A 14865-nucleotide genomic window follows, 5' to 3' on the forward strand; every position below is an offset into this window, starting at 1 on the left:
ATAAGAGCTGGCCATAAATTTGCTAGTGATTTGTATTCCTTTCTTGTAATTCAATTTTGTATGTTTAGATAATTTAAAGTAAAAACAAAAATAATCAGTAGTGTTAAGAATTTTCCATGCTCAGGTCCATTATTATGCAAATACGTTACGTTATCTTATTTGTGTTATTTACTTACAAATTCTGGCAAAAAAAAAACGCTGAAAAGCTTTAGTTACCTGAGCTTGCGTGTTAATATGGTCTCGCACTGCGACGGCGCGTGCCGTGTCCAGCTGGCGCCGCTGCTGCTGTATTGTGGCCGAGAGCTTGTCCAGGAAAGCCGGCTGGATGACGGGCTTCGACGCTGACCAAAACAAAATCTATTAGCGCAAGCTGCTGACACAGGATAGTATAAACATTTAACAGTTAAAAATAGTGAATCTGAGGAAACGACAAGTCCGCAAATGATTGATACAAATTTTCACAAAAAAGTTGTTCTCTCGAAAGTACAGTGGTACTTTGGTCTCTTTGAATCTAATTAGATTACTTGCATTTTAATGAAAAATAGTTTAATCGAAATAACAGTTAAAGCTGTTTGTTACATACATTCATTGTTGTAATTTGTTGTTGTTAATGCAGTCGTATATTTGAACCCCAAAAAAATAGGATCGATTGACACCACGACAAATAATAGTCATATTCAAAATGGTAATTTATCTACACTTAAAATCGCTTAATTTGACCGTTCAACCTAACATATTCCTAACTTATACGTATAAGGATCGGTTGGACGAAACCGTCTGCCACCGTTAAAGCGTTCGCAAAATTTTATTGTATGAACAATTTTATAGTTAGCTGCTCATTGCCGTTGATGAGTCTGTCAATGGTGGTTGATGCAATTGCTGTCGTACGTTTGCCTGTTACTCAAAAGTTAGCAAAAAGATCCCTCAAACCTTTGTAATTTTTTTAGAAGTTTTTTAGTAGAGGAGATCAGGCGGGTTACCTTTCCCTTTGGCCGGCGAGTCGGCCGTGGTGATGGTGGAGATGGCGCGTCGTGTCGTGCGCGGCGACAGCTGCGGCGCGAGCTTAGCGCTCAAGCTCGCGATCAAGCCGCTCTCTGCAATAAAATTACAAGTTTTAAACGATAGGTAAACCTATCGTGTATTAGGCACTTTCTTGGCATTATGCCAATTTGCTGCCATGGATTACCTATCGATTACGGAACCCTTTACTGAGCATGGCTCGACATGCTTTTGACCGATTTTTTAATAAAAGGATAAACACTTTACGTGTTTTTAAACTGAGCGTAATGTACACTATTGTTTTTGCAAACAGAACAAAATTATAGAACAGTATGAAAAATGCGCCATAATCACATATTGTCGTATCCCACTGTGATGAGAGTTATTGAAAGATTAAACGAATGTGTGTGTAAGTATATGTGTTTTGAGGGTTTGTGTGTGTTCTGACAATATAAGTTATGTTCGTAATGGTGTTCTGGTGTTATGCGCCTTGGCCGCGATGTTGCGCCGCATCGCTAGCGGGCTGGCTGAGCGTGTCGTACCACGCCATATTCTTGTACCTCCGCTATGATCTGGATTACATTCAACGAATGTGTATGTGTGTGTGTGTGTGTGTGTGTGTGTCCTGGCAATATCAACTCACGTTCGGAATGGTGTCTGTCGGCGCTGTGCGCCCTGGCCGCGATGTTGCGCCGCATCGCGAGCGGGCTCAGCGTGTCGTGTCGCGCCATGTTGTTGTACCCCGCTATGATCTGCGACGGCTGCGCGTATATCGTGTTCGATGAGTATTTCTTCTCTTGTTGTAGTTTGTAACCTGTATATAATAAAAAAGATTAACACTTGGCTGTGTGTTCTAATTTAGTGAACAAAATGCCTTAAAGTCTGAGGAACGAGCATAAACAAAACAATTTACTCATTCATTAAGTATCCTATCTAACCACCAGATAGTCCATCTAAAAAGTCCCTTGGTGAAGTGAATTGGAATCATTCATGAATGCATCACATTTGCTGACGTCTTAAGACAGACTATTGCAACTAATTGCAGTCCGGACATCCCCTGTTTTCTTTAATAAATTTTATGGGTATATAAACTCTATGATACATCTAAAAACTCTATGATAATATTATTTATTTTGCCACGGGAGCACTTTTGCTGTTCTTATAAATTGGATCATTTTTTTATTATGACAAAAAATACAGCACAACATTTGCTTCTATTATTTTGTAGGGATATAATTTTTTGTTTTTATAACTACCACAATTGCATGCATGTATATCCTATGTTCTCTTTTATAAAGCTAAACGTTCAACGTACATTACAAAATTTCGAAACTTGCTCTATGAATTAAATTTAAAATATTTTAGGAGGGCTATCGTAGACGCTAACTAGAATTTGTTGTTAGAAAAAAAAATACGCAATACTCGCTAGTTCAGATATCTGTTTGAGCCAACTCACCAGTTTGTCCATATTGCGAATCATTGGAAACCCTCGGGCCGAAGCTGGAGAAGGAGTTGTTCTCGCCGTAGCTCGGCGTGGAGGGGCTGGACCCGTGCGGCGAGCTCTTGCCGTCGCTGTACACGCCCAGGTTGCTGCCGTACAAGTCCCCACTAGAACTGTTCAAACTATTCTTCCGCACGTAAATGGAATTCTGTTCGACGTAAGCCATTATCCTGTGGCCCGTCTGCCCGTATATTGGATTAAGGTTTCCAGTGCTGTTTAGGCTGGTTGTCGAAGAGAAATTGCTTTTGGCTTGTTGGAAGGTGGACAGGGATTGTGTGGGACTCTGGGAGGGATTCGAGTTTTGGGTTTGATTTACATTAGTTTGTAGTTGTTGGAGACTGCGCCGCACTAGGCCCGGAGAAGCGGGCATGTGCTTGAGTTCGGTCAGTTGTTTGACTGTCTCCGCTACGTTGATACCTGAAAAATAAATTTGAAAATTAACATAAGGTAAACTTGCTTGTGAAACAGAGTTATAACAAATATAAACTTGTAGGACCTGTAAAGAATCGCAAGGGATTGAGAATACCGTCCTCTGCACGGGGCAAAATAGATAGGGGGTAGAGAGGCCTTTGCTTTGGGATGGGGCGAATACCTGGGTTAACCAAAAATATAATAAGTAGATAAATTAACAAATACAGAAACATAAATACTAAAATTTGATGTAACATATGTACGAGTATAAGTATAGTCGTGTAAGTTAGTCGCGAAGTCAGATAGTCATGGAGTACCTAGGGTAAAAGTAATGGGTATGAGTGGTATGACTGTAAGTACCAGCGCCCACACTGTACATCGGTGGACCTTATGCCTTTTGTAATAAGGTTCACCAATATACAGTTAGGAGTGTAGCTGTTTGTACTGTGTAACGGGCATAATGAAAATTCGCAACGAATAGTATGGGTACGTTATAAGGTACTTTGACATGATTGTGTAATACAATGTTTGCATGTTCTAAACTTAACCGGCTTCCAGCACATGTGGTAAGAGTAGACAAGTGAAGAGAGTTCTGAAAAATATCGACACAGGCGAGGTATTGCTACTATGTATACAAACCTACCTAATTTTCAACGCATTGGTAGTTTATTTCTACTAATGCGCCGCCGGATAATAAGCCGGATTGTGACACAAGGCTTGCAATGTTTTTACTTACTAAGGTATCTATTTACATTAGACGTGCGTCTAGTCGTCTACGGGTCACAAATAATTGAAATACGTATGCGTATGTAAGATATTTACCAGAGTTGGCCTCGGCATCGGGTTGTAGCAAGAACGCAGGTGGCGGCGGCAGGTTGTCGACCTCGTTAGGCCCCATCCCCGGGCTTTGATTGTTACCCTGGAATAACAACTCAATGTTTCAAATCGTTTAAGTAATACTTGGCTTTATTTATGTAAGGCCTATCGGTCCTACTGGAGTACGAGGAAGGGAGAGGTACTGGACTACGGCCCGCCATACACGGACCGCTTGTAGCTGTCCGACTGTTTCAAACGGTCCGTCTATGGCGAGCCCTACTGCTGCTTGAAGCTGTCGGCACTGACTGCTCTAAGCTGTGTATGGAGGCCCTAGTCAACGTGTCGCGGGAGTAAATTACCTGAGGGTAGGCCGGTCGCTGCGGACGGGAGATGGACGAAGACCGCCGTACGGGCGGCGGTGGCTTGCCCAGGGAGCTTGAAGAGCCACGCCGCGACCACACCGTCGCTGCGAATTTAAACCAACGTCAGACTAAGGTAGGTAGAGCAGGTTATTTTGGAGGTACAATCAATTTTTTTTCGATTGTTTTTCGATTCTGAAATTGTTGTCATGACTCAGCCAAAAATCAAAAACATTATAATTCAGTTACACACAATGCACTGCTTCCTCTCATGCACGAGAGTTTGGGTATAGTTGGGTTCAAATGTTGTAGTCTTAAGTAAATTCCAACGCTGATTGCGCGCATTGCTATTTATTAAGTTCAGGAGTTTGGATCGATTGAATTAACTATTCTGTTATTGGAATGATAAAATTTAGCCAAAGATAAAGTTATATAATCATTTTAATAAACACATGATTTTAATTGAATAAATCAATGGCTTCGTTTATAGACCCAAAATTTAAATAATGACGGGTAACGGAACTGATTCATGTTTCGATAACATTAGTCGACAATAGGAAAATAATAACATGCCTGTACTTTGTTGTGGGAATGAACGGCAGACTCGCATCAAAACATGGTGAGTCACATAACTCGGTGATGTACCGAATTAATAGGTACATATAAGACGATATATTGTACCATACCAATTTACCAAAATATATTAATTTATCAATTTAAACACACAAAAACATAGTGGAATTTCATGCACATGCTGCTTATTTGATATGGGACGACTTGGACGCATTCTACCCCAAATGGTGGAAAAATGCCGATGACAGGGTCGTGTGGAGAAAACGAGGGGAGGCCTTTGCCCAGCAGTGAGACACAAAGCGTAGGGTAAAAAGAAAACACCTTTTCCAGGGTTAATACCTACCAGGTCACTGAGTTGCCAAGCACGATGATTCGTAAAGCGCGTATTTTTTAACGTTTTCTAATTCGAAGCAAGCCTATAAAAGGTCATCCTTATCTTTATAAGTACGGTCGCCATCAGATATATCGGAGCGGTCGAGGTGCTCAAAAATAGCATGTACTTCAGCGATTTCAGCGTCTTGATAATAGATGTTTTGTTCAGATCTTTGTAAATACCTTGGGTGCTCCGATATAACCGACGAGGACGACTGGATATAAGTCCAAAGGCGTCCTTCCACTACTGTGTAGGATGGTCTCCCCTTAACGGGTTTTCGCAACCTTCACCATAGATTAGGCAAATAGATTAAGGGCTGATTTACACGGCGCGCGAACTCGCATGCGATTTTAGTTACATTGCAGACTATAGCTTACGTCCAATTCAACAGACCAAGCAAAACCCGCAATGTAATGAAACTCACATGCGAGTTCTCGTATCGACTAAATGAGCCCTAAGGCCCAACTCCACGCGTTATACGAGTATGGTCATAATCAAGTATGTCTGCAATATGTCGTGCCTGTAAATTTCTGTACCCTTACACCTTCTTATCTTAACCCACCTGTCATAGAAACGGGTCTCCGCTTGGGCACCGCGGGTTTTTTCCCGATAGTCGCGAACGCCGGCGTCTCGCAGGTCTCGTCGAGCGACCTCACGGCCTCCTCGAGGCTGCCGAGCGAGATCGAGAAGCTCTCGCGAGCAGCGGCGATTGACGCGTCGCTGTCTCGCCGGAGCGTCACTATCTCAGAGTCTAAACGGTTGCAAATTAAAAGCATGCAAGGCTTTACACAAAACGGAAACAAAAAATTAAATTGTAAATGGAATGTTAAATGTAAGGGTTGATATTTCAACATTCGACGTAATATTCTCAATCGAAGTAAGCGTCCCATTGTAATTATTAAAACATAGACATGATATAAAAATAAGGAATATTATTTTAGGACAAACCTTGTCTAAAGGCACTTAACAATTAGGTTCACCACACAAAGTTATTCAGTGAAAGGTAATGTGTGGTTTTATTTACTATTTAATATTTATGAGCTTGATTTCAATTTACAATAGATAGCGGAACTTACATTAGGTATGACATGATTTAGGAAAAAGGATCCCAAGATTCGCAAGTTACTTGTTAGACGATTTCAAAAAACTTATCATCGTAAATTCATTTCACCGATTGTCCAAGGTTTGCCCTTCGTCAAAATAAACATAACCGCCTATTTTTATTTTATTTTGGTAGTCTACTCCAACAGCGTCAGGTGTAAAACAAACACAACTAAAACAACATGCGTATTCTATATTGGACCTTAAAGCTGTGGGTGTAAGACTCACCATCCGGATGCTGTATCTGGTGTTGGTGGGTGTGGTCCTCGGCCGCGAACGCGCCTTGGCTTCCATATCCGCTGGAGGACTCCAGGGACGATTCGCTCGCACTGCTTTCAGAGCATACCTGGAGAACCAAACCTAATTTAGTTACAATGCCATTAAAATTTATCTCTTTACAAAAGGCAAGATATTCATTTCAAAACACATTTCATGGGTCATAAACTTTTTCCGTATAAGTAACATAGATTATTAAATAAGTGTGGTATCGGTCGTACCGTACCGTTCGCGTTAAAATAATATTAAATATAACTTCACTATGTTGATTTGATAAGGGCTAAAGTAACATAATAATATTAAATATCAACAAGCGATTTAAATTTCAGTGCCTCATTTTAAAATATCATTAAATTATTTACATTATTATTAAAATTGAAAAACATTTCAAAAATAGTTATTGCACTCATGATTAGTGCGACAGAATTGTAGTAGGTACATAAATGTTCTTAATCCGCTCTTCTAATCTTATTGTGCGAACTCTGATTTCGCACTTTATAATAATTATTTGAATTGTCCTGTCTGCTCGTTAGAAATTGATTTAGATACGCGATAGTAATATCAGGGCATATGGTTGCTTACTTTCAAAGTTGTTTGAGTAACAATAGCTGCCTACCACGGACGAGAGCTGCGTACGAGGACGGAATTGTTTTGGTACTTTCATTTTAAGACGGCTAACTAATTTCATAAGTACGGTACCATCGGCAGTTTCGTGGTAAACTTGAACTGTTTTTTAATAATAGTGAAACACTGCAAATTGGGACAAAAAAGCGGAGGCAAAGGGAAAATAAGAAAATAGGCACTTGACGACTTGTTCCTCTTTTCTTTTATCTTCCCAGTTATCAAAAGCTGTTTGATATGAAGGATGCATATAAAAGGCATCTTGTCATTTTGCTACGGTTACTTATCTTTGTAGACGACAATTTGACCCTAATTTAAATCGAGTGTAACGATCAAGAATGCACCGCAACTGAATGCGTAAATGCAACCGCCATAAAATTCATCGGGCGGACCGCGACGAATTCAGTCGGGACCAACTCGCGGTGCAACATGGCAGTCGTATTGAATCTCTTGTGAGTACACATACGTAAATTAGGTTTATTACAAGTCAATTATATACACATCAACTCAAGTGTATTAAATTCGTATACACTTTACGCAACGATTGACTAATAACGGCTGGCGAAATTAACGATGTGGTTGTGGATATTACAGGCTGCAACAGGAGTAGAGTGCGGGGTGATCCAAAAGATCTGAATACAACTTTATAGTTAAAAGCGTGTGCAAATTATGTCGCTGATTGAACATAGACACTTATAGTATAGCGTTATTCATAAAATGTCTGCCAAATGTAACAAGTTACTTAATTGTCGCTGAACCTTGTGACTTCAAACGATTTTAGGCAAATACTTTCTTATAAAAATAATATTTCTTATATGTCTTACAACATTCTCTGAAAATAAGAAAATAACCTATCCAAGATTTTTAGTATGTTGTTGTCGATACGATTATCTTCGCCTACATTTTAAACGTTTGTTTAAATTAATCACGTTATATAAACCTGTGACCAATCGGTTCGAGTGAAATCACTTACTTATGTTAAATATTTAAGATATCAATTACATATGCATATGAGGAAAAGATACTTTTCATAAACAAAACATATTCTGATATTGTGTGTTTATTTGATATTGCATAAGTGCTTTAAAGTATAAATAAACTTATATGAAACGTACAACTATAATTTACAGATTAGCCGTAAATCTACTTCGAATTTCATGGGCATGGTAAGTGTTTTCCCCAGAAACCCGATGTGCGTGTGAGTGAGTTAACAAGTGAGTGTTTATTTATAAACATCATTGACAGCGCATCGGTTAGTTGTATAACTGCAGTCAATGTTTTCACTGCAAGACGTGTTCAAGTCGTTTACAATCTAACACTTTCAACCAATCAAACGGCTGCCACCTATCAAATGAATTAAGTTATTTAGGATATAATCATCTCTTTCGTTCAAATAAGTTGTCAATGATTAAAACAGCTGTTGAAACTTCCGAATAATTTTAGTTTATTTTGTACAACAGTCCCCAGCACACGCGGCGGCCCTCCCGCTCAGAGCCCTACGGCAGCCTGGTAGGCACGCTCAGATCTGGCGAGATCAGAGACATGATGGCGCCCGTCATCACACTTGCTACCATAAAAGCCAAGCTGAAAGAGACGGGTACATGTTTTTCTATACAAGTCAAATAATTGCTACGGTACTATACTATACTTTTCACCTTAAGCTAACCTCTCGTGACAACAAATGTAATACTTGAAGAAACCGATGAAAACAAGTATAGTGTTTCGTTAGTAATGAGAATTTGTTATTGTAGTTGTACCTAATATGAACTAGTAATTTAATACTTGAATCAGGAATAAGCAAAAATTCCCTAAGTCAAAATGGTATTTCCAGGTATATTCGACCAAGACAATGTCACATTAACCGAAAGGGAGCAAAAAGAGCTTAAGAAGCTTTTTGAAACAATTGAGATTATGGTAAGTTATACTCTTGGTCGTTTTATATTCGATTCAGGTAAACAAGTAAGTATCCGCTTTCGATTCATGACGGAGAGCATGCTCTGTAGTTAGGGTCGGTACAAATCCATACAGGGTGGCTAAAACATAATTGCCTTCCCGTTGCCAGGGAGGTTTTGGGATTATACTGAGCAACTTTTACAATGGGACCAACCCCGAAATCGCGAAATCAAAATAGGCATTTTGGCTGGTCCATTTTCTGTGGGAGGGTAATTTTTTTTTGCGATTTCAGGGTTGGTCTCATAGTAAAAGTCGCTCAGTATAATCCCAAAACCTCCCTGGCAACGGGAATGCAGTTATTTTTAGCCACCCTTTATAAAATGACCGAAAGTTTTAAACTGAAACTTTAAGGTTCTTAATTATAAGCGATAATATGCTCTTTATCAGTGAGACAGACACTGCCGCGCTCGTTTTCCATTCCAAGTGACAACATGCTGTTAAATCAGTGTTTATTGTTTAACGTTTTTATTATGCCACCAGTGACTTGTATAACAAACAGAGATGATTGTTGTATTTCAGAACACTTCCCGCGCGCGTCAACCGTCAAGCGTGCAAAGTGTATTCAGCTCGCTGCGGATGGTCGAGCGCGTGGTCAACAAGCAGACAAGGGACGGCCAGGTCTCCAGGAGCCTGGCTGACAAGTTCCATTGGGAAAAATTGTAAGATTTTTATACAACAGCCTTTCATCATTCAAGTGAAGTTCATTGTTGAAGAGGATAGAAAGTGATAAATAGAGGGAAGAGTTAGTTTGAAGAACGAAGTTCGGAGTCCGTCTCTTGCACTTTCAATTACAAAGCGTTTTTCACTTTGAGGTAATAATACTAATAATTATTCATAAAACTTTCCAAGCCTAATTTGCAGTGTTGGCCGTGAAAACGTGAAAGGCCGTAATCGTGAATCCTAACTAAAAATTAATCAATTACATGGAACACTAACTTCATTAATAATACTTAATTGATTTGAATTAACACGAATTTAATTACTTATTAGTTACATTACAATTACAATTACATGGAACACTAACTTAATTAATAATACTTAATTGATTTTAATTAACACGAATTTAATTACTTATTAGTTACATTTTTTAAATGAATAATATTTGATATGATTAACGATCGAAAGTGTTAAAAGGGTGAATAAAAAAAAGCATAATCATGGTGTATTCCCATTTTTCCCCGCCGGGCATATATTGGTATTGGAGCATTCATATGAATCATTCCCATCTGTCCGGCCTGATGTATCCAAACTTAACTTTGACAAAACCTTGTTTTTAAATAATTCGAACATTTTCAATGTTGTACCTACACTAAAACTGATTTAGTATTTTAATGGTTTGATAAACATTAAACATTCAATATTTACAATCATTAGTTTCTTACTAGAAAGAAATGAATGTAATTGAAATTAATTTTCCATAAATTTTTAGTCATTCGTTTTAGTTTTAAACAACCTTTTCAATCTGTAATTTTAGTGATCAAATTACACTAACGTCGGCCAATACTGGAAAGGCATATTTGTTTTTCTTTTCAACATTACTATTTCAGCTTCGTTTACATTCTATTAATTATACTTAAGAGGAAAGGGGACGGCCGCTTCTAATCTCTTCTCATTCTCTTCATTTAATGTTAATATTCAGAGAGGAAAATGAGGTCTACGTTTGTTATGAAAAGGCGATTTCGAGCCAGTCCTCCACTTTCGTCTTAACACTGAATTTCTAATCACACCGGCTTTTACTTTTTATCACGATATCTGTAATACCTTTATTTGCAAATAAACCAAAGCAGAACCAGTGAGCGACATGCGAACAAGGTGATCATAAATATCTGAATACGGCTCTATTTTCGAGGCATTAGAGTGCAGGTGCAAGTGCTGCGTTAAGACATTTGAGCACGCTGCAAGATAGTACAGATATATTTGACCGCTACCACGACTATTTGAATCCATACTAAATAATATCATTGTATGGAATTCACATCGACCGGGCCGGGCGATACGGTCTATTTAGATGCCAAAGTGAAGCGTATATACCTACAGTAGAGACTATACAGTATGGCACCCCGTCGGTTACTCGGGGACGTAAATGGTTCACCACGACTCGACTGTCGTCAATTGTCACCAGACCGTCTAGCATGAGTTGCGTTCTCACGCAAGATGTATGGAGTCGCGCGCGTGAACGCAATTTACGCTAGCAGGTCAACTCAGGCCAGTGTCAAGTGTCACTGACAGTATTAGCAGTCGGGCGAATGTAAACTCGGGCAAACCCACTTTATCAGTAGAAAAAGTCGATAAATTCGATAATTTACGGGAGGACAACCTTTAGCGCCTACATTTTTTAAAGGACGATGCGTCAAAATTGCCCCAAAACCAACAGAGTTGAGAGTTAGGTCATTAAATAGGTCTTTCTCTGTAATTCATTTCGTTCCATGGGCACCAAGCGGAATTCCATTGCAGAACTGAGATACAGGTATTTTAGTCAAAATGTCGTCACCCTTATTACCTAGGCAATAGAGTCCACCGCCGGGCGAGCGCAGCAAATCATTCAGTGTGCTCGCCCGGCGGTGCGCGAACATCTACCCTGCAGCAATTAATTTACTTACTTCGACCCTATTGCCTAGGTAATAAGGGTGACGACATTTTGGCTAAAATACCAATATCTCAGTTCTGCAATGGAATTCCGCTTGGTGCCCATAGAACGAAATAAAGTACAGAAAAATACCTATCTAATGACCTAACTCTCAACTCTGTTGGTTTTGGGGCAAGGCTGCATACAAAGTTGCCGATGGTCCTTTGCTGCCTACCTATTTTTACTAACGGAAATGGCTAACCAGATTATAGTAGGCAGTTGCAACATGACGATGAATGTTGTCGACCGGCCCGGTGGATGTCAATCGTCCGTTATACTCGGGATAACGTGGGTCAAGTGTAAAATATGGGTGCACTTATGATACTCAAAAATATGTCTCGTAGCTCTTATGTCAGCGAATTCAGAACTATGGGACATATTTTTGAGTAAGTTGTCTACAACCATATTTTTACACTTGACTGTACAGTCACCTGCAATAATATGTTACACAACGAAGGCCTCAATAATATCTGACACGATCTTATTTGTAGAGCCATAAGAGCGTGTTACATATTTTTGCGGCCTTCAAAGAGTAACATATTATTGCAGGTGACTGTACAGTAGCCAAAACCCTCCTGTGAGGGTCCTCCTTCCGCATATACACAGAAGCTGGCGATGCTGAGGAATACATCTTGTGCACACTTATAGTTTATTTCTATTGTAGCTAATGGTTTTTGTTGTATATCTAACAGATAAACTCAGGATGAAGCAATCCTAAAATAGAGGTAACTTGTATAATAACAATTATTGCTACCGTAAACATCAATCAAATATCAATCTATCAGCTTTCGAATGTGGCAGTCGAGTTCTTAAGATTTAATTAGATATTCTTTTCAGACCAACTCTCATCCGGATGCGACGCGAGCAGCCAATTTACCGTCTAGACAAGGACGGCAGTATGAGAATATTCAATCTAAACTCATAAGTTCTCCTAAATTATACTCTGTAGGTAATATAGACAATGTAGGTAATACCGTAAAAAAATAGCATATACTAATAAATTTATTGTTTTCTACACAGTTTGGTTTTTATTCGATGATCCGCAATACAGATATTTTGTGCCAAAACTACAATGCGACAATGTAATGCGGTAATAGTTTTTAAAGATGATTTGCTATTACTACATATTACGTAATCTAATATAGGTCGGGTTGATTTGACGTACGAGTTGCTTACAAATTAAATCGTTTCATAGCTGTCATGAATTTCACGGATAAACACAATCACTTATTTTTGCGTTTTTGTCGATTGAAAAAATACCATAAACTCATAAGTAGGGGCAAGTTATATGTATAAATACTGAACCATTGTTTTGACATTTGTGCTCCTGGTAAGCACTATGAATAGTTAGAGGCTAGTGTCGGTTAAGTCCTATTTAAACGATGCGAGAACTCGCATGCGAGTTTCATTACATAGCGGTTTTTGATCGGTTGGCTGAATTGGACGTAACCAACAGTCCGCACTGTAACTAAAATCGCATGCGCCGTCTAAATCAGCCCTAATAGAGGCTTATAGGGATGATGTAGAAAAAAGTTGTACCTTCTCTTGCTGCGGGTGTTCTGCGTTTTGCGCTTGCGCACGCGAAGCCGCCAGCGTCGCTAGCTCCGACATGTTCACGTACAGTGCTTGTGGCATTTCTGTACAAACAAAATGCGTCGTTTTACACATGTTCCACAAATTACTTTGTTTTATAGGTACTCGAAGGAGTAAAAATAAACTAACCTAACCGATAATGATGCCACGTTAACAACTAACCCCCTTATTCATAAAACTTTACGGGACTGATTTAGTTTTAGTTAAATTATGTTATATCCCTTTCTTACAAATACATAAGTCAAAATGACAGATAAGGACAAACGATTATTAGCTAATTCAGGTTTGTAGCGCGTTTATGAATAAGGGGGTTAGTCTCACAGAGAAATAAATAAACAAACGATACTTGTATCTACTATAAAATTATTAACCTTCCTTCTTCTTTATTCGGGTAAATGGTAAATGTAAAAGGGCAAATGTAATAAATAGCAAGTAAATATACTTATTCAGTATAACAAAGTTGAAGTGAAATTCGAAATCATATGTAAGGTTGGTATTGGAACATATGTAAGGGTGCGTCTCACTCTCTCATCAAAGCAAAATGTGAGACGCAACACATATTGGAGAAATAAATTGGATACCACCCTCACACTTGTTCTCGGGTCCGTGGGGTCGGCGCTCTCCAAGAGCTCACAAGCTGAACTCCAGCGTCAGTTATTAAGAGCTGGCAGACTAATCACCTTTAGTGAGATGCGGCGGCAGCGAGGAGGGCTTGTTGGGCTTGAAGTCCTGCTGGGAGGTGTTCGCGTTGCCCTTCGCTGGGACTGATGGCCGCTCCAGCGACGAACAGCGCTGTAGATACAAAGTGCGATTAAATTCAAGGCACTTTAATACTGGTTTGTAGTATGAATTATCTCAGATGATTTCTTCGAGTTCGGGTGCTAATCCGTTAAACAAAAGTTTCTTTTAAGAGCGGTCTACACTCGTGCCAAAGCAACCATGTCGTTTAAAAAGCAACTATCGTGATAGTATTAAGGTTCAAATTCATATGACAGCTTGTTCAGAGAACAATTAGGGTGGTCTTGTTTCTTGAGATAACAAAAACGTGTTATCTCCGAATGGGCTGATTCAAGAATTTGATCCATATAATTAGAATGGTAAATTTGCTTTTTAAATGGGTTTGTTCCCGTTACTTACGTCGGGGCTATTAGTAGTAAGCATTGTAACCACTGCATAAAGGAAACAGTATCTTTTGTTTAACAGATTAGGGTCCGAGCCCGAAAAATTCACCTGAGATTATTCATACTATATATTGTAATTAGAATTGTAGGTTTAACCGTTTAACCCCGGGTTAGTGAATGGTGCAAGTGACCCTTACCGTAGGGAGCGGCGGGCGGGCGTAGATGCCCTCGCGGGTGGAGCCGTCCGCGTCGCCGAAGGTCTGCGGCGTCAGCGCCGGCCGCCCGTGCCCGCGCTCGTACGCTGCATATACAAATTTATTGTCTTATTTATTTAAACTTTATTGCACAAAATATATACAACAATGTACAAATGGCGGACTTAATGCCAAATGGCATTCTCTACCAGTCAACCATAGGACCAAACAGAGATATTTACAATTGGTGCAGAGAGATAAATATACCTATTGAGTAAATTAAAAAAACAGACTGTACATCTATACTACATAAATAAATAATATATATATAAACTACCACATATTTAT

General features: G+C 39.3%; 2 protein-coding genes across 4 annotated transcripts in view; one reads left to right on the plus strand and one right to left on the minus strand.

The window, feature by feature from the left end:
- LOC134676742 (protein MTSS 1) overlaps nt 1–14865 on the minus strand; it is a 119622-nt gene that overhangs the window by 6199 nt on the left and 98558 nt on the right. Inside the window, exons 13-23 of the mRNA XM_063535130.1 lie at nt 14521–14624; nt 13883–13994; nt 13149–13246; nt 6362–6479; nt 5595–5783; nt 4087–4193; nt 3734–3830; nt 2456–2917; nt 1643–1813; nt 981–1094; nt 217–341 (exon numbers count right to left, since the gene is read on the minus strand). Coding sequence (XP_063391200.1) covers nt 217–341; nt 981–1094; nt 1643–1813; nt 2456–2917; nt 3734–3830; nt 4087–4193; nt 5595–5783; nt 6362–6479; nt 13149–13246; nt 13883–13994; nt 14521–14624 — 1697 coding nt within the window. The remainder of the gene's footprint in view (nt 1–216; nt 342–980; nt 1095–1642; nt 1814–2455; nt 2918–3733; nt 3831–4086; nt 4194–5594; nt 5784–6361; nt 6480–13148; nt 13247–13882; nt 13995–14520; nt 14625–14865) is intronic.
- LOC134676648 (uncharacterized) lies at nt 7405–12624 on the plus strand. 3 transcript variants are annotated; one of them, XM_063535060.1, is made up of 7 exons: nt 7405–7482; nt 8161–8196; nt 8491–8627; nt 8862–8944; nt 9503–9642; nt 12302–12334; nt 12447–12624. In XM_063535060.1, exons 1-6 carry the CDS (start codon nt 7460–7462, stop codon nt 12303–12305), a joined length of 423 nt encoding a protein of 140 aa, XP_063391130.1. In that variant the 5' UTR covers nt 7405–7459; the 3' UTR covers nt 12306–12334; nt 12447–12624. The 3 variants fall into 3 exon arrangements, with proteins under 3 accessions (XP_063391130.1, XP_063391119.1, XP_063391124.1); XM_063535049.1 differs by lacking the exon at nt 12302–12334 and having other exon boundaries at nt 7406–7482; XM_063535054.1 differs by lacking the exons at nt 8161–8196; nt 12302–12334 and having other exon boundaries at nt 7445–7482.

Source organism: Cydia fagiglandana, chromosome 2 (assembly GCF_963556715.1).
Source record: "Cydia fagiglandana chromosome 2, ilCydFagi1.1, whole genome shotgun sequence".
Taxonomy (NCBI): domain Eukaryota; kingdom Metazoa; phylum Arthropoda; class Insecta; order Lepidoptera; family Tortricidae; genus Cydia; species Cydia fagiglandana.

Excerpts from the sequence above, each read along its gene's own strand:
- LOC134676648 (XM_063535049.1), top strand. The coding sequence starts at position 7,460 with ATGGCAGTCGTATTGAATCTCTT. Across the intron at positions 7,483-8,160 it reads GCAGTCGTATTGAATCTCTT|ATTAGCCGTAAATCTACTTC; the intron begins GTGAGTACACAT and ends TATAATTTACAG. Across the intron at positions 8,197-8,490 it reads CTTCGAATTTCATGGGCATG|TCCCCAGCACACGCGGCGGC; the intron begins GTAAGTGTTTTC and ends TTTGTACAACAG.